The sequence below is a fragment of the Seriola lalandi genome, unplaced genomic scaffold (genome assembly GCF_002814215.2).
Source record: "Seriola lalandi dorsalis isolate HSWRI2012SDOR001 ecotype SW California unplaced genomic scaffold, Sedor1 jcf7180002054925, whole genome shotgun sequence".
In the NCBI taxonomy this organism is placed as follows: Eukaryota; Metazoa; Chordata; class Actinopteri; order Carangiformes; family Carangidae; genus Seriola; species Seriola lalandi.
The window spans coordinates 1265003-1282562 of record NW_019525477.1 but is presented as its reverse complement, the minus strand read 5'-3'; the positions used below and the strand labels follow the sequence as shown (position 1 = coordinate 1282562).

Below are 17560 nucleotides of genomic sequence, written 5' to 3'. Positions count from 1 at the left end.
TCCTGATCTGGTAAGGAAAAACCTTAGACCCACCCATGTGCATACTGGTCGTAAATCTGTCTACCTCCATAAATAACCTCAGGAACCCATAATGTTACTCAAATAAATAAAATACTAGTTAACCAAAAATAACGGTGCTAGCAAGCAAATAATATAAATAAACAAATGACTAACAAAGGAAAAAACTATCAAAAATTAGAACAAATAAATATATCAGAAAAAAAACAGCAAACAAACTAGTAAATAGCTCCTTAAACTGTTTTCAATAGGTTTCTATAAATTGCAGAAACTATTTTGGCCGCTACCAGCACCCGTGCCGTAAGTGGAGGAGGAGACGCGCAAGAAAACCCAAACTGCGGCTCACTCGACCGCAGTTCCTAACATACGGTAACGTTAAATCTTTCTCATCAAAATGTTTCTTCGTCGTTGTCGGTTTTGTACTTACTGGAGGGTTTATATGTAAAACTGTGTGATATCGTAAAAGGTATATCTTAAAACATCAGGGGGAGCTTGTGCTTACAATTTTATACAGTTAACTTACTAGCGTTAGCCATCTAGCTTGTTTCTTCATTGATGTTACAGCAACATCCTTTTTGTTGCCTGCTACTTGCATACATAACCCATAACCCTCAGAGGTGGGTGGGTGTAGAGAAGCGCGGTGTCTGCAGCATAATTAAAACATGGCGGACTCTGAGGAATTTAGACTTAAACGTTTGAAGGTAAGAAATACACACACCGTATGTAATTACAGCAACAACCAGACGGCAAGCTAACTGATTAGCTGATCTAGCTACATAATATGACATTTAGTTAATGTGGGCTAGCTTCCGGGCGAGATGTGCATATTTAAGCTAACGTTAGCTCGCTAGCATACAACCCTGTAGCTTTCAGCGCTGATGCATGCCACTACGCCAAGCTCCATTTAACAGCCTGACAATTTGATAATGAACAAATGAATACATTCAGCACAGCGTGACGCTGGTCTTTTGAATCCAAACAGCCTGTATTTATCCAGCAATGCTACTTGGGTCTTGCAGCCGATTGCTGCTCCCACATAGCCCCTTGCATCTCAGAGGGCTGCAGCGAACAATAAAAAGTGGAGATTTTAATTAAGTTGATTGTTGCAACACAAGTCTCTTAAATGCTATTTTACATGCAGTCTCCAGCAACTATTGCAATGTCCTAGTTGATCGTTTGGTTTTTGCGTGTTTGTATACAATTACAAATATGACAGAACGCGATATATTCCCAGATTTAACTGGAGTTTGGTGGGATGCCCCCCACCAATCGATTGTCCACAATGAGGCCTGTAGTCATTACTATATGTAATTACAAGATATAATGACAGCAAGGCTCGTATACCTAGTTCCACAAAACGTTGACACGAAGAGGTTATAGTCAGTAAAGCTAGGAGTTGTTCCTTAATGTTCCTATCCCAAGCATTAAGAGATGACCTAGAATTTATTAACACTTAAAGAGCCAAAATTAGGTTTTCCCATCTCACTACTGACAGCAGACTTAGTTGATAGTTGTGCTTGGTACTGTCATTACTGTGTTACTATTCTGTTCTGTCATATGTTACTGTATCGAGGTGATGGGGAACAGTTGGCTTTCTACCCAGTTGTGTGGAAAATAGGTTTGTTGCTGGAGGCAGACTGTGTACAGCAGGGGCACCTGCTGGTCAGATGAATTTAAAACAGTCAAGTCCGTTTTGGGGGTGAAGAAAGAGCTGCGGTGTGTGCAGTACTCACACCAGTAGTTTCCACAACAGGCATTTCGACATGTCATAGCAAGAAAAGTACAGGTGTAAATAATTAAGTTAGGGGACACTTAAATGGAGGAGAGGCATCATTAATGTTATCAGTTCCACCTGTGCTTTTTCTGCTATGACTGGACAAAAGTCTAAATATAACACCATAACCATTGATACATTAGTGTGAGTCTTTCAGTGCCTAATGTGAACATACAGTTGTACAAATGGCCTTCCCTGTGTGCAGCTCCGGTCAGGTTAGTGACAAACTGTTTAAGACTATTGACATATGTGATATTAGGTGCGTATTTGTGGGGCATTTCAAAATGTGATAGTTAATTAATTTGATAAAATGTGTAATATAGTTTTAATGTCAAGCCTGTTGTTATAATGAAGGAGTAGTAGCATTAATTGATATTATAAACTTAAACATACATAAATATAGTAGTGACATTTACTTTGTTTATATATTGAGAACTGAAAAAATGCCTTTTGTGACACAATCTTGGGGCAGATGGATATATCTGTATCTGTATCTTCCAGATCCTAACTGGGATAAATGTTAATCCATGATGGTCAGGTATTACTTCATACATCTAAGAATATCAATAGCAAATCATTTTAGATCATTTTAAATATGAGGAAAGAATTTAAGTTTTGTATAAAAAAAAAAAATATATATATATATATATATATATATATATATATTGTGGTTTAGTTTATATGTGTATTTACTCAGGGTAAAACAGTGTTTCGCCCAGGTACTTGTGGTAGCTGGCAGAAGCTGCTCCACTTTCAGTCTGAAAAACAGACACTTGGCATTAACTTAGCCATACAGAAATTAGATGCAAACATATTAGTGCTTAAAGAATGATAATATTCACTTACCCTGTTCATGGTCTCTCGCAGTTTACAATGGAGACATGGATGACCAGCCCTGCTGCAGCTAGAAGGCAGAGGTCAAGTTACTGAGTGCTGAATACACTATGGAGTCTTGTAGCTACCAGCACAACATAGTTGCTGTTTCCTTTCATATAATTCAAAGCTAATACTAAAGTCAGAGAACATTTATACACACAATAAGAACAAAAAGGAGTTGTTTTACCTGGTCCATGCCAAATATCCACTATGTCCACATCTTCTAATGTAATACCAGAAAACTCTCTGTGTTCCTCTGCAGAACATATGTAATTGTTAGTAGACCCTTCTCACAATAGCAGAATGAACAGGTACAGGGGGAGTAGACAAGGGGAGATTGTCCACCATTTAATCGATCGCGGATGTCATTATGTCAGATGGATTAAAAATAATAATAGAAAATGCTAAAATTGGTCAGCAAATATACTTTGGGGGCTGTTAATATACCCAGGTGGTGCTCATTTTGAGTTGTAAAGTGCATCATCCCTAGAAAGCTGACATGAGTTTGCCCCTTAAAATGTTTAACTTACCTCTCTCTTCCCGACAGCACGAAGAGCGCCTCTCCAGAGTGTTTGACGAAGTGATGGGATTGGGAGACTTTGCTGAGTCCTCCAGGGGTTCTGCCACCTCCTCCAGGAGTGGAGGTCAGGAGGAGACAAAAGGAGTAGATGAAACTTCAGGGCAAGAGGAACACCAACAGGTAGAAGAAGAGGACAGCAATGGCAGCAGACAAGAAGAAAAGATGGATGAGGGGGTGGGAGAGTCATCCTTCCCCCGCATTTCTTCGCCTTCCTCTGACCGACCCTCCTCCTTTAACATGAGGACCAACGAAGGAGGCGGAGGAGGAAGCGGAGGGGCAGCGTTTGATGATGCCCTGGATGGCCTTCCAATGTATGGGCCAGAAGAAGAAGATGAAGACTGGCACTTTGCCCTGCCAATGGGCACCCTGGAGGATGTTGATGTGAGTAAGGCAAACAGAAAAAGAAGCCAACCAGAAGAGGGGAACAATGCAGGTCGAGCCGATCGCTTTGCTCATGAGCCCAGAGGGGTGGAGGAGGAGCGAGAGAGGGAAGATAGCGTTGGTTCTGCCAACACCTCCCACTCCTCCCAGGACCACACACCTGACAACAGCAGAGGTAAGGCTGCATACACACCAGAATTTAGACAGTTTTAAAGGACAAGATTGATCACCAATGCATGATAGCAATTGTCTATCCACAGTATTGTATCCCAGTATCTTCACAGGGCCTTGATCTACCAAAACAATTGGTTTTTGAGCTGTTATTAAAAGGGCACTCCACCCATTTAACACATCAAGTTCAGTTACTTCATCACTGAAAGTTTTATTCAGCCTATGAAAACAGTTGTATAATGTCCTCTGTGGCTGTGGGGGGAAATTGTTGAAGCCTGAGAAAATAACCCAGATGATGTCATCAGCGTTATTTGGGTTTGGGTTTGGGTTTGGAGACTGCACATTTTACCAGAAAGCCTGTGTAACTAGCAAGTGGACCCATACTTGTGACTTAAAGTCAGCTACTTCAATTTTCTTTGGCTGGACGAGCCACAGAGAGAGTTACACCAACCAACTGTTGGGCTTTTCCCATCGGCTGTTGCTCTTTCAAAATGATTTGGCACAAACTTTTTCTGTTATGTCAACAGGGGGCATTTACAGCGTAACTGCAACAGTTTTCATTTTCAGACCACTTAAGCTACTTTTTTTGTTTTTGTTTTTTCTTCAAAAAAGCACCTAGCAACAAATCTAGCAACGTTTTGGACAAACTTTAGCTACTTTCCATAGCAGCGTCCACAGTAAGGCCCAGCAAGCAAGAGGCAAACCTGTGTGACTGTTCTGTTCAGTGTGATAATTTTACTCGTAAATATAGCCCAAATCACTGCACAGTTGTTGTCTTTAAACTATGTGTATTGTCATCGTCATGGTTATATTTTCAGGATTTTAGCAGCAGAGCAGCAGGTTGGAAATGGCTTGGAAGTGACTGCTGGTTAAAGTCCAGTGTTTCAGTCACTATTTCAACCACTGTCTGACAACAGAAACAGGAAAACATGTAAATGATGAACTTTATTTGGAATTCTGCTGTATTAAAATACTATATATGTGAGCACAGAGAGGTGGAGAGAAGCAAACACAAAGGGCTGAAACCAGGTGGCACTAGACAGTGATGATGATGTCACGAATATGCTAATACACGTATTATGTGATCTGGCAACATTAAGTGACTTTTCCAGCAGGCTTTAACCACTTACCATGAAAAGCACAGTAATTGTTTGCAGTGGTTCCACAACAGTTTTCAACTATGTCCTCAATCTTGCCCAGTGACCATGCACAGTCCAGTCATGTACTAGGTTCTGGTCTAGTCTTGTTAAATCTGTTTGTGCGGTGTGTGCTACCATTGCCTCTGGCTGGGATTATCAGCACCCAAATGATAAGCGTTTGTTGAACCAGCAGGTGAGAGAATTGTTCAGTAAGAGCTGCTCTGCATAATAATTGGTGATTTTACCCATTTAATGGGATTTTTTACCTTGACTTTTTGCTTTTTCATGAGGTAATGACCACAGGATTTACCAATGCAAAGTAAAACTTTACACTACAGAACCAACTTTTTATTAGACACATTTTGAATTGGTTTTCTTAGCACATAATTAGACTGTCCAAAAGTGGTAGCCCTGTTAGTTTAGTTTTTCTCTCTATTTTCTTATATTTTGTCTTTATTTAATTGGCTTTTTTTTTTACTTGTTCAAGTACAACATATAACAGAAGACTTAACTTCTTTGAGGTCAGGTGGGAATACAGCTGAATGTACTACGACTATTCGCCTACGATTTCCAAAGGAATCAAATAAAAGCCATGTAAAATGCTTTGGAAAATTGTTTTAAGTGTGCCCTGAAAGTGTATGCATCATTTCCTGGCATTTATGGTAGCCTGTGCAGAGCATGTGTAGTTGTAAACTCTTGGTTTAAGTTTGTATTGTTTGTAAAAGAACATTTTGATTTCTCCCTTTCTGTCAGATGGAGGCGTCCTGACCCAGGCAGAGGAGACAGAAGACAGCCAGCAGGGAGAGGTGGGGATAGTCAAATAACTGCTTTTAAAATCCTTTTTTAATCCTCAGTGATTCATCATGAATATTCTTATTATTTCAGAGGTCAGAAGCAGCTCCAGTGGAGGACAGAAATCCCCCAATGTCTCCTACTATCAATATTAAAGATGAGCCCATTGATGAGGGCTACGACGCTGCTTTACTGCCTCAGAGTTCCATCAGGCAGATCAAAGAGGAGCTGGAGCATCAGGAGGTAGGTGTGGGGAGAGGATGTCATCAGTATGCATCTCGTCTTTACTCTTTTTTCATTTATTTATTTTTTTTAAATTGAATTTTAAATAAGATCCATGCAGTGAATAACAATATAATTAGACAAAATCTGCTGACAGCCCATACTGTGTGCTGATTGTCAATGAAACAAGACGAGGTCAGAACCTAGTGTAAGGCTGGACTGTGTCAAAGGCTATTTGCATTCTGCCTAGTGTCAGCCGGTTTCAGCTCTTTATCTGTTTGCTTCTCTCCTATCTATATGTATGTGTGTGTGTGTGTATATATATATAATATATATATATAGTATTTTAACACAACCAAATTCCCAGTAAAGTTGTTCTCATTTACATGTTTTTCTGTTTCTGTTGTCAGACAGTGGTTGAAATAGTGACTGAAACACAGCCCATTAAGCCTACATGTTAACTCCCAAAACATGTCCAGCTGCTGCTCTGCTGCTAAAATCCACAACATACTCTGACAAAATCACCCTAAGTTAAAGACAAAGAATGTGCTCTGATTTTGGCTGTATTAACCTGTAAAATAAATCACTCAGAGAGAAAGGTAGAAGCTCATTCACGTCAGCTGCTGTGCGGTCACCATAGGGAGGCATGTCTGAGGAGTGAAAGCCCAACTTCTGTACATGTAGACACTCATGTGTGTATAGGGCAACGCTGTTGCACCAACCAAAATTAAGGCACATTATATCAGTAATTTTTACTTTTAAACATGATTTGGGACACTGCACTCTGCAGAGGTGAGGAAGTCACAATGAACCACCAAACAAAATCTGATTTCTTATGTTTGATTATTCCAGGAAGAGCTGAGGATCAGCTCTGTCTACTCTGTAGGAGGAGCAAACACCTTTGTGTCCCCTGCTGGTGAGTTGATAAGTTTCTGCTTTCACTGTGTAATGTTTTTCTCCCTTTTAATACTACAATTGTTGTTTTGTAGTGGTCATGGAAATGGGATGAAATGCCCCTTTGATTTTAGGGGCACTGTTAATATTCATAATAAGACCACAAGGTGGCCAAAAGCAAGGGGACAGGAAATGGCATTCGCAGTTTGTTACTGCCTACAGCATCAATCGGCTTAGTTTGGCCAACATATAGCAGGAAAAATAGGAATTTAACTTAGTAATAACTGCATTATGATTTTCCAGTTCCAGGACACTGGTAATGTGCATGGTGATTCAGTCTTGTAGTTTATTTGAGGAACTTGATTGTAACCTGGGGAGTTTTTGATGTTTAGCAATACTATAGACATTGTTTTTTATGAGTGGGTCTCCGTTTTTTATAATGTATTTGTATTTGAATGTTTATTTGTACAGGGATAACATTAACCAGTGCTGTATACCACAGCATTATAGCCTAAGCTCTAGCTTGCAACACCCATCCCTAGACAATGCATCAAACTCAACAATAGAATACATACAGAGCTGCACGAAACCCAGAAAGAAAACACCAAAAAACAGCACAAGACACAAAAAATGTACCATAAAAGTTTGTCTCGCACATGAGAAGGCTGGTGTGTGTTATGTTTGTTTTCAAGAAAACTCCACTGTGCACTTTTAAATTGAGTAGAGCCTTTGTTAATGTTATCAGATATACCTGTGCTTGTCCGACTGTAATGAGTCAAAGTGCCGCAGGAACATCAGCCGTCAGTTGTTCAAAACCGCAAATTTTCTATGCCTGTTTCTTATTGTTAAATGTTATAAGAATTACACAAAATGACTTCTCGTCTTTACCAACCTTTCTCCTCTTATCCACTCAAGTGCCAGCAGCAATCCCAGCCCCCCCTCCAGCGGCCATTTTTATTCCAGGTAGAGGTACTGTCTTACAAGCTATGGGTCCCGTTCCGGTCAGACCACCAGCTCCAATCCCAAGTTCACTACCAGCTCTGGCACCAGTACCCCCACGCCCACCTCAGCCCCCTGTTCCTGGTAGTGTTCGCTGCAGTGGCTGCTCTAAGGTACTGCTGTAAAATCCTGCTACACAGATGTGCACATTGTTGATGAAAAACTGCCATTAATGTCAAAAGTTGAAATTTATTAATAGTAATCATCATCATAATAATAATAATTAACACCACCACTGTTTGATGCATGTTATTAACATACAATGTTGACAGGGAAGCATCATAAGTAATCTATTGGCCAGCTGTATTAATGACATGGTTATTAGAAATGATGAAAATAAATGTGTCAGGACTTCAGGCAATGATGCAGCTTTTGTTTTTCTTGTCATTCTTGTGTTTCATGGTTCTGTGAATGGTTCTAGGTTCTGCTTAAAGGCCAAACAGCTTTCCAAAGAAAAGGTTCAACGCAGCTCTTCTGCTCCACAGTCTGTCTGACCGGACATCTGCCTCCAGCCACCAAGAACAGATCCTGTTTCCAGTGCAACAGGTACATCTTTGTCTCCACTTGAAATCAGCATGAGCTTCATATCAGGGTTTCCTTTAGCTATGGGTTTGATATATCTACCATATTCTCGTACTTTGCTTATAAAAGGTGTATTCAATTACCACATGAAAATAATCATGTTGTGCTTTTCTCTTGTGCTACAGGGTTGCTCTTGTCTTGACAGGTAACCGTGTAGCTCTGAGTTAAAAGCAAATGTTTGTTATGTTTGTTTAAAGGCTGTCTTGCTGTTGCTGACCATAAAGTTAAGTAGATGAATGCATCAATAGTTTGTTTTTCTACCATCAAATATGGAATATTTTCATCACATTGATAGCAAAAACAAAATGTGTGTACCTACATTTGGGTTTTAGATCATTCTATTGTAGCCTATACGAAAAAATATTCTATTTGGCAAATCACGTCAGAGTCTTAACTTAAACATTAACATACTTTGGAAAAGCTATTTTCCTCAAAATAATGTTTTCTGTGGGTTGTTGGTTTTGGTTTTATTATTTATTTGTTTTTAAATGAATTATTATAAAATACCATACAAAAGGAGCTCCACCACAAATATTTTAATTGCAAAGTACTTTGTGACAAATAAATAACTGAACAATATTTGTTGCTTCACTGTGTGTCAAAAAAAAAGACAACGACTTTCACTGACTCAACCTGAGTCGATTGATTACATATTGTGATTGGCAGTGAGCGCGGTCTCAGCACATGCATGCATCATGTTCTCATGCACACCCTCCATGACAGTCTCACACACAAAGGGCCGCTTAAGAGACAGACGGGAACAGTAAAAACTTTATGGATTTATTGACAGTCCACCGATGCAGCAGGATTTCACCTGGTGTTCCCGACGGCCGGTCCAACTATGACAGATCGGTCCGTTGTCCATGTGTTTGTGAAAGCTCTTGTTAATAATGTCGTAAGAATAAATAAATCTTTTCTCACTAATTCCTTAAACCTTGTCCAGATAATGAACTTGGAGGTACCGTTTCCTTGAGACATTTAAGCTTGAATGCATATTAAGAATAATGTCTGTCAACTGGAATTAGATGTTTAACTTTTTTCCTGTTTGCCACTTTGTTGGCTCCAGACCACTGTATTCATTCCTTGTGCCTTTTGCTTTGCAGGGAGATCGTTCAGCCCAGGGACATGATCACGATTCCAGCAGACGACAGCACCTACATGCACTTTTGTGGCCAGTTCTGTCTGTCTGTCTTTAGACACAAAAAGAAACATTCTGACAAGATTCCTGACAAATGGGCTGACAAACGAGTGGAGAGGAAGCCTGAGAAGCTGCCTGAGAAACCAGTGGAGCGACTACCTGAAAAACCATTTTGCAGTGTCTGTAGAGTCACCAATAGGGTAAGAGACATAAGGAGGTAACTACAGTAAAAACAGATTTGGTCAATGTGCCTGATAAGCCAAGTCAGCATCTGAATCTTTACCCCTCTTCATCTTACTCTCTTTCTTGTCCTTGTGTTTGACTGGGATCATTTCTACAGCAGATTGAACATGAGGTCACCCATCAAGGTCGCCTGCACAGACTCTGTAGTGATGCTTGTTTTGTAACGTGGCGCAAGATGCGTCAGTTAGCCATGAACTGCTGCGAGGGCTGTGGACTTTACTGTAATAGCAACTCAGGCTCCTGTCAGACGCTCACGATCGAAAGATCTCAGCTCAACTTCTGTGGTCCAACCTGCATTGGCACCTACAAACAGGTATGGGTGTATAAAAACTCATTTTTTATAATCTCGTTTGGTTCCTTTTGAAATGAAGATGTTTCGGAATTTATGACGGGGATGTGTAAATTTAACACTAACAACTAACCATTTTCGCATATTAGTGGCTTCATATGGCAATAAGAGGTAACTCAGAACTTCAGCCTCAGTGTCCAGAAATTATGTTATATCAGAAAAACAACTGTAAAACCCCTAAAACACAGTGTTTTCATACAGACCTGCAGAAAGATGGCCGAGTGTCCCTACTGTCACAAGATGGCAGTAGTGTCCTCAACCATCATGGAGCGAGACCAAAGGGGCAAAATTCAACTTTACTGTTCACCTGCTTGTGTGGAGCTGAGTCGACCACCCCGACATGTTCTCACTGGTAGGTGGACACACCGCAGAGACACACACTCACATGCCAGGTTAGCTGGGTTGTTGCTCCTGGAAATTCCTAGATCCAGGCTCAAAAACAGAGGCGATAGCACCTCTTCGGTGGCGGCCCCTTATCTGTGGAACAGCCTACCTTTCCACGTAAGAGCTGCCCAGACCCTTGATCATTGTGTATTTTAGCTCATATTTATTGCTGATTCATGTTAATAGGAATTGTTGACTATAATTATATTTGTGGAGCTTGTACAGCACTTTGGTCAACTGAGGTTGTTTGTTAATGTGCTATAGAAAATAGACTTTGACTTGACTTGACTTGAAGTTTTTTTTACTGCAGCCTGTATCACAACCAAAGACAGAGAAGGCTCATTTGATTATTTTTCAGTGTATATAAATGCATGTTTACATACTATTTGCAATATTTATTTCTGTTAATTGAATATTGCTTTTGATATTTTTGTTTGTCTTGTTACTCTCCTCCCTAAGGTACTGCATTCCCGTGCTGCCTGTGCAAGGTGTCAGCTGTTCCTCAGTATCATCTGGCCATGGTGGACGGCACCATTCGTAACTTCTGCTCCTATGACTGTGTTTCTATATACAGAGTAAGGGCATCAGTAGCAAAGGAAGTTTTATTTTCATCTAGCAAAACTTGTTGATGGAGCATGTGTTGGTTTGAACCTTGTCTTCTCATAGATTTAACATCACTCTTATTTTTACTCCATTTCTTTTTAGAAGTCCGGGCACCCACCTCAGCCAGACCTGACCAATGGAACCTTCTCTCTCAGGGACCCCTCCATCAGAGATGCCCCCAAACCAGGGCCCTCTGTCAGCGCCAGCTCAGTTCCCCCCATCCCTCAGGACTACCCCTCTTCAGTCCCCTACCAAGGCCATCATCCCAGTCATACCTCAGTGCCCCCACTGGTGCCTCCCTACCCAGCCATGTCCTCCCCCTCTGTCCCAGGGCAGGCTCAGGCCAGAGCCCCCCCTGGTCAGCCCCAGAAACCAACAGAGGGTGGGCACAGTGACATCTCCAAACTGACCTGCCATCAGTGCAGCAAACAGTTTAACACCAAGCCACTGCTATTCAGTCACCAAGTAAGGAGCACAGGTCACAAGTGTGTGTGTGTGTGGGACTATATATATATATATATATATATATTTATATATATATACACACACACACACACACACATGTATATATATATATATAGTCCCCACACACACATACGTGTTACACAAGATGATGATATTAATGATCAATTTTCTTGCAGGGTCGTATTTCTATGTTCTGCAGTAAGACGTGCTGTGAACAGTATAAAACCCAGAAGAATATCCTGGCGCTGTGTGAGTGCTGTAAACAGGAGAAGGTCCACTTTGACACCATCAGCTACAACCAACAGGACCTGGTCTTCTGCAGTGAAAGTGAGTAAACACAGATATGGCAGTTACCCCTTCTCCTCCCCTCTATATTATTTTCATGTATTTCAGTGACTCACTGGACATCTCATCTGTGGCCTCACAGTTGTTATGAAAGTATAAAACCACAGTCTTGGTTTAAAAATATGAGAAAAATACAGCTCATTCATACTTTTAAATGAATAATTAACATAGCTCTAAATGCCTAATTTAATTGGTGTCATTAGTCTTATGGACAGAAATGTACCTTTATAGCACCCTAATTTAAATAATGTAATACCCCACCCATCGTGTGTTCCAGGCTGTAAGCTCCTCTTCAAACATGACCTGACCTCTCGTAACAAGGATCATCCCTGGCGTCCCTGCACCTACTGCTCTGGCATCGGCCAGAAGATGCTGCACAGCCATTACGGAGGCAGGATGGAGGAGTTCTGTAGACCCCACTGCATGTCTCAGTACACTGTACTCTACTACGGGGTGAGGAGTTGGGTGTCCCGGTACACTGATCCAAAAGAAGCCTCTTAGTGTGTGTTTGATGTGGTTTTTTTTTTTGTAGTTTATCTTTAATTTCTTTCTCCATCTTCTCTCTGTTCACCTCCTTCTTCTTCTGGTCCAGATGGGGAGATGTGACAGTTGCAGGAAACAGGGCTACATGACGGAGAAGCTGCAGTGTTTGGGTTCAGTCCGCAACTTCTGCAACTTGCCCTGCCTTCTACAGTACTGCTACCTGCATTTTGAGACAAGCCAGCACGCCAGCAGTAATGGTACTGGAACGGCCCCACAGACACCGTATGGTAAATTGTGTCACATTAGTGTTACACGATGTAACAATCTCATGCTAGTTAAAACATTGAATCAGTGGAAATGTAATGTGGCATGGTTCCCATCACAGTGTGGGAACTACTCTGCGGCAAGTACATGTTTAAGTAGCTTTTTTGGTTTTGACTGTTTGAAATAATAATGAAAAAAAAAAAGAAATGGCTTTGTCTGAAATTTTAAGAAAATAAGGTCCAGGTTAAAAAATGTTAAACATTCTTTTTTAACTGGACTTGGATGTTAAATTTATCATCTTATCTCATGTATGATCTCCTCTTCTTTCTCTCTCCCTTCAGCTCCAACTCAGCCCCACCACTCCTCCAAGATGAATCCTGTCATTGCTGATGTCGTCTCATTAGCAAGTGGCTCTGCCACCCAGCCCAGTGTGTCAGCAGATACTGCTCTGACTGGTGAGTTCATACATATAGCCCTGGGTGGGTGTTTTCAAAGTGCATCTCTGATTCTCTTGTTTTTGGGCTGCTCGTCCTGGTCAAGGTCATGATGCCAGCAGAGAAAACAGAGCAGAGCTCCCTTTCCAGTTGTTTCCTTCAGTTCCTTACAACTTTCCAGCATGATAGGATTACTAAACCAAGCTCTGTCCCTATAGTAAGAGGTTGAATTTGTTTTTACATTGGAATGTAATCTAATGTAATCGTCCAATATAGGATTATTAGGTAATTGTTTATGTATTTAGGATATGCATGCAGATCTGTTATATCTTTCTTCGTCTTTTGCAGGAGCACTTCCAACCTCCAACGTTGACGGCAAGAACCTCGACCACGTATGTACTTTGTGTGTGTCTGTTTGACTCAGGGTAGACCTAACACATAACTCTACATCTAGACTCAGTAATGTTTAACTGCTGCAGCACCCAAAAGTTATTTTTCTACATGTTTGATCAGAAATAAGAAACTGTCTTGCGACTTATAGTATTTATGATGAAGAATCAGATCAGATCTTCTTTGCTTATTCTTGCTGTTTATTTCTAATGTCTGTGTCCAGGCCAGTACTCAGACCGACGCCATGCGTGTGCCTGTGTCCCGCCGACGTCAAATGAAGAACAAGTCGGTTCTGTGTCGACCCTTCACTATGGACCAAGAAATCATGTGCCAGCTGCCCACACCTTCCACTGCATCAGCAGGTAACTTAAAAAACACTTGAACAGGTTCTGATAGTTTAGACTCATTACACCTTGTTTACACAGAACAGAGCAGAAGCTGAGCTACACACTGACCAGCAGCATCCTGACAAAGAAACTGCACGAAAGGATTTAAACACAATGGCTTCAAAAAGTATCAGACTCCTTCAGTGTCCAAAAAGTGAAAGGATCTGAATACTTTCTGAAGCCACTGCATAACAGGTGAACACACTCTACATTGTTGATTCAGACATTTGAAACATGTTTGAAGTATTAAGTATTTTAAATCTGTCTCCCTAGAGATTGAAACAGTTTTATACAATTTTCTACTATTTCCACCATTTCTGTTAATGTGATATTGTCAATCTCTGATGGTGCTGAATCACCAGTTCTGCTTGAAGTGTGGAAAAATCTCTCCAAAAGAAATCTCCTTCTGTTTACACACTGTTTGCACTTTGAAGCATTTGCTATGTTTTGATATTTTCCTTTCACAAAAAATCAGATAAGCCAATTTGAATTATAAATGAATCGTCACTGAAGCAAAACAGCTTTTACCTAAATGCATTGCAGAATATAATATTGCGCTTGGTTGAACTTTAATATTATTTGATACACTGGTCTAATATTGATTTTCTATTTAGTATAAAATCTCAGACTTTTCTGTCAAGACAATGATACAACTCTGACGGAAAAACATTTTAATCCTGAGAAATGGTTAGAAATGTAAATTGCTATTTTAATGCAGAATATTTGGCATCAGTCAGTGCAATTTCCCACAGCATGCATCAATATAGTGCATATACTAGTATATATTATTATACTATTATATTATATACTAGTATATTATAAGGCCTGGGTATCAGTCAGAAATATTCAATATTGGTACTGACACCGATACCTTGACTTACCTGACGATTATTAACAATTTCATTTTTGTGTACCAATTTCATCAAATCCATTTTAACAAAAAGAAAATTACATATCACATTATGGTTCAAATTTTAGTTTTACTGTAGTTTTATTTTTAAGCTCTTTACACACTGAAATGTGTTTGTGTAAATAAACAGCCAAACACCAGCATTATTAGAATGATGAGGCATTTTTGATCATCGATAGGGTCAAACCAATTCAGCTGGTTCACGAAAGTATGAAATTTTGATACCCAGCCCTATATATAATATATAAAACCTAGTTTAAGTATCTCTGATGAAAGTAGCCATGCTCCTCCAGGCCGTGGTTGCTGTGTCCTTTTGTCACCAGGCAAGTTTTATTAGCATATTACCTTTCAACAACAAGGTAAAACAAAGTGCTTTACAAAAGACAGTTAAGAACATGAAGACAAAAAGACACATAAATGGAATTTACATGTAGTTTGTCACAATCCAATGCAGCATCTATTTGATTCATTCATTCATTTTTTGGTTCATTCGCTTATTTGTTGTTCACAACTAGCTGTTTCAATAATTGCACCAGCTCTGCTAGATAGCCCCTCACAACCATCCGCTGAAGCATCCACATCGCCACCACCGTCACCCAAACCTCAGGGAGATACACAGCCATGTAATGGTGTGCCGGCACGCCTGACCGGACGGCATTTCTTGGGCAAGAGGGAGACTGACTCTGACTGCAAGGTGTGCTCAAAATACAAAAGGAAGAAGGTGGAGGAAGAGGAAGAAGAGCAGAGAAAGAAGCAGAAGATGGAGGAGGAGGAGGAGCCAGAGAAGAAAACAGAAGAGGAGGTACAAGATGAGAAAGATGGGAAGAGAAAAGATGAGGAGCACTCTGACACAAAAGACTGTGAGAAGAGTAGTGCAACAGCGAGAAGGCAAACTTCATATTACTGTAAGACGTGTTCAGGAGAGCCCAGCCTCTGTCCTGTGCCCTGTTTTGAACTCTACCACACCAGACTGATCTACAAAACAGCTCCTGAACTGGAAGCACAAGGTGAGCCTTCTGAATAAGCTCAGTTATTCTCTAAAATTTCAGCATCAGATATTAAAAAAGCTGTTGTTTGCACCACAGTATTAAAGGTTTCCTATTTCATGTTTGTATAGTGTGTGTAAAGTGTGATAACTACAACTATGTTAATGATATTACAGTCAGAGTAACAGCAGTTATCTACTGACATGATCTGTTGAAAGTGATGTGCGTTTTTCAAGTAAATTACACTGACTTCTTAAGAGGGTCGAGTGTGTCACCCAAGTTTTTCTCTCCACAGCCTCCTGATCTGCTGACACGAGAATTCATCTCCTACCCTCACCCTGGACAAAGATTAACAAGCTACAGGGTTAACTGCTTATGTTTACACCTACACTATTTCAGTGACCTTAACTTTATCTTTTTGTCATTGTCTGTTTAAGTTTAACCCAAAACTTGATTGACAGCAGAGGCAGAATGACCGTTTGTTTTCAGTCGTTACGTGAATGTGTATTTGCGAACTGGTAGTGCTGTGAAATTATGCACTTGAAGGGGTGTTTCTGTGTTTTTATAATGAACAAGTGATATCAGTATTTATGATGGTTTTGAAGACCATATTCTCATGGCTGTCTGTATCACCTTCCCATTAAAGGTATTTATTTTATGTGTTGAACCTTAGTGGTCCATGAGTGATCGACAGACTGTCTAGACAAATACAATGACCAACAGACAGTACTGTAATATGTAAGGAAAAAATAATTCCTCTTAAATCATGTCAAAATACGTGAAATGCCATAAAATCTGATTCCGACCCTGGTGCATTTGTCAAGTGTCCTAAAACTCACAAATCTAATGTCCCAGTGATTTGTTTGTGTTGTGTAAATTGCCTCAGGAAATTGCCTGTATGGCACACACAGGTATGTTTTGCAATCACCCATGTCCAATGATGTGATGTCACTTCAGGTTACAGGCTGAAAAGATATTCACTAATTGTCTATTTCAGTGCAGAAGAACACCTGTCATACAGTCTGTAACCTGGCTCTTATATTTATTAAGGTCACTTGTGCCTAGCTGCTTCCCCAGATACAGACCACAGGATTCGTTTTCCCCAAACATCATGTATAAACAGTTTTTATGGTCCACACCTAATTCTAATGTGTTTGGGAAATGGCTCCTAAACCAATAGCAAATGCCAGCAAGCTGATTTGCTTCACAAGGAAATGCAGGTTCATGTGGCTGGATCCAAGCAACTGTGCCAATAATGTCCTTTTACTTTGTGTGTTATACTTGAGTACTGAATAAGTATTAAATTATTTTTTTTGTTCCATTCAAAGTCATTGTAAGACCAGGGCAAATTTTTTCTGTAGACTCTGTGTCTACATAGGCGCCATGCTAGAGTTCATTTTCTAATTCCAGGCTCATTATAAAAGAAGTGTACTTTTAATAAATGTTGAATGATGAGGTAAAAGTGGCTGAATGAGTAAACGGTCACAGTAATAGCAGCTCAAACATGGCAAAAGAAAGCATTATTATTAGAGTAAATTAGGTTGATCTTGCATAGCCAGTACATTGGCAGTTTGCATGACAAAAAATAAAATAAAAAATGTATGTTTGTGGCAATTTTAATTATTTAATGTTATGCAATTGAATTTGATCGCATCTGATTGACATGTCAAAAATAGAAAACACTTAGTTGTTAAAAAATCTGACCATTTTCCCAGAGAGAGGCATCTGGACCCACTGCAGGGTTTGTAAAAA

General features: G+C 40.1%; 1 protein-coding gene across 4 annotated transcripts in view; it reads left to right on the top strand.

Moving 5' to 3' along the window:
• Positions 1 to 317: 317 nt before the first annotated feature.
• LOC111673721 (zinc finger MYM-type protein 4) overlaps positions 318 to 17560 on the top strand; it is a 29703-nt gene continuing 12460 nt past the window's right edge. Inside the window, exons 1-18 of one of the 4 annotated variants that reach the window (XM_087169999.1) lie at positions 318 to 387; positions 3216 to 3804; positions 5693 to 5745; positions 5825 to 5974; positions 6806 to 6869; positions 7763 to 7959; positions 8268 to 8392; positions 9532 to 9766; positions 9907 to 10122; positions 10360 to 10510; positions 11002 to 11117; positions 11248 to 11610; positions 11787 to 11937; positions 12233 to 12408; positions 12548 to 12725; positions 13044 to 13157; positions 13485 to 13528; positions 13750 to 13888. In XM_087169999.1, coding sequence (XP_087026125.1) covers positions 3252 to 3804; positions 5693 to 5745; positions 5825 to 5974; positions 6806 to 6869; positions 7763 to 7959; positions 8268 to 8392; positions 9532 to 9766; positions 9907 to 10122; positions 10360 to 10510; positions 11002 to 11117; positions 11248 to 11610; positions 11787 to 11937; positions 12233 to 12408; positions 12548 to 12725; positions 13044 to 13157; positions 13485 to 13528; positions 13750 to 13888 — 3025 coding nt within the window. In that variant the 5' untranslated portion in view covers positions 318 to 387; positions 3216 to 3251. Of the gene's footprint in view, positions 388 to 415; positions 720 to 3215; positions 3805 to 5692; positions 5746 to 5824; positions 5975 to 6805; positions 6870 to 7762; positions 7960 to 8267; positions 8393 to 9531; positions 9767 to 9906; positions 10123 to 10359; positions 10511 to 11001; positions 11118 to 11247; positions 11611 to 11786; positions 11938 to 12232; positions 12409 to 12547; positions 12726 to 13043; positions 13158 to 13484; positions 13529 to 13749; positions 13889 to 17560 lie in introns of those variants that run through there. The other 3 variants (XM_087169997.1, XM_087169998.1, XM_023431568.2) reach the window with 3 other exon arrangements.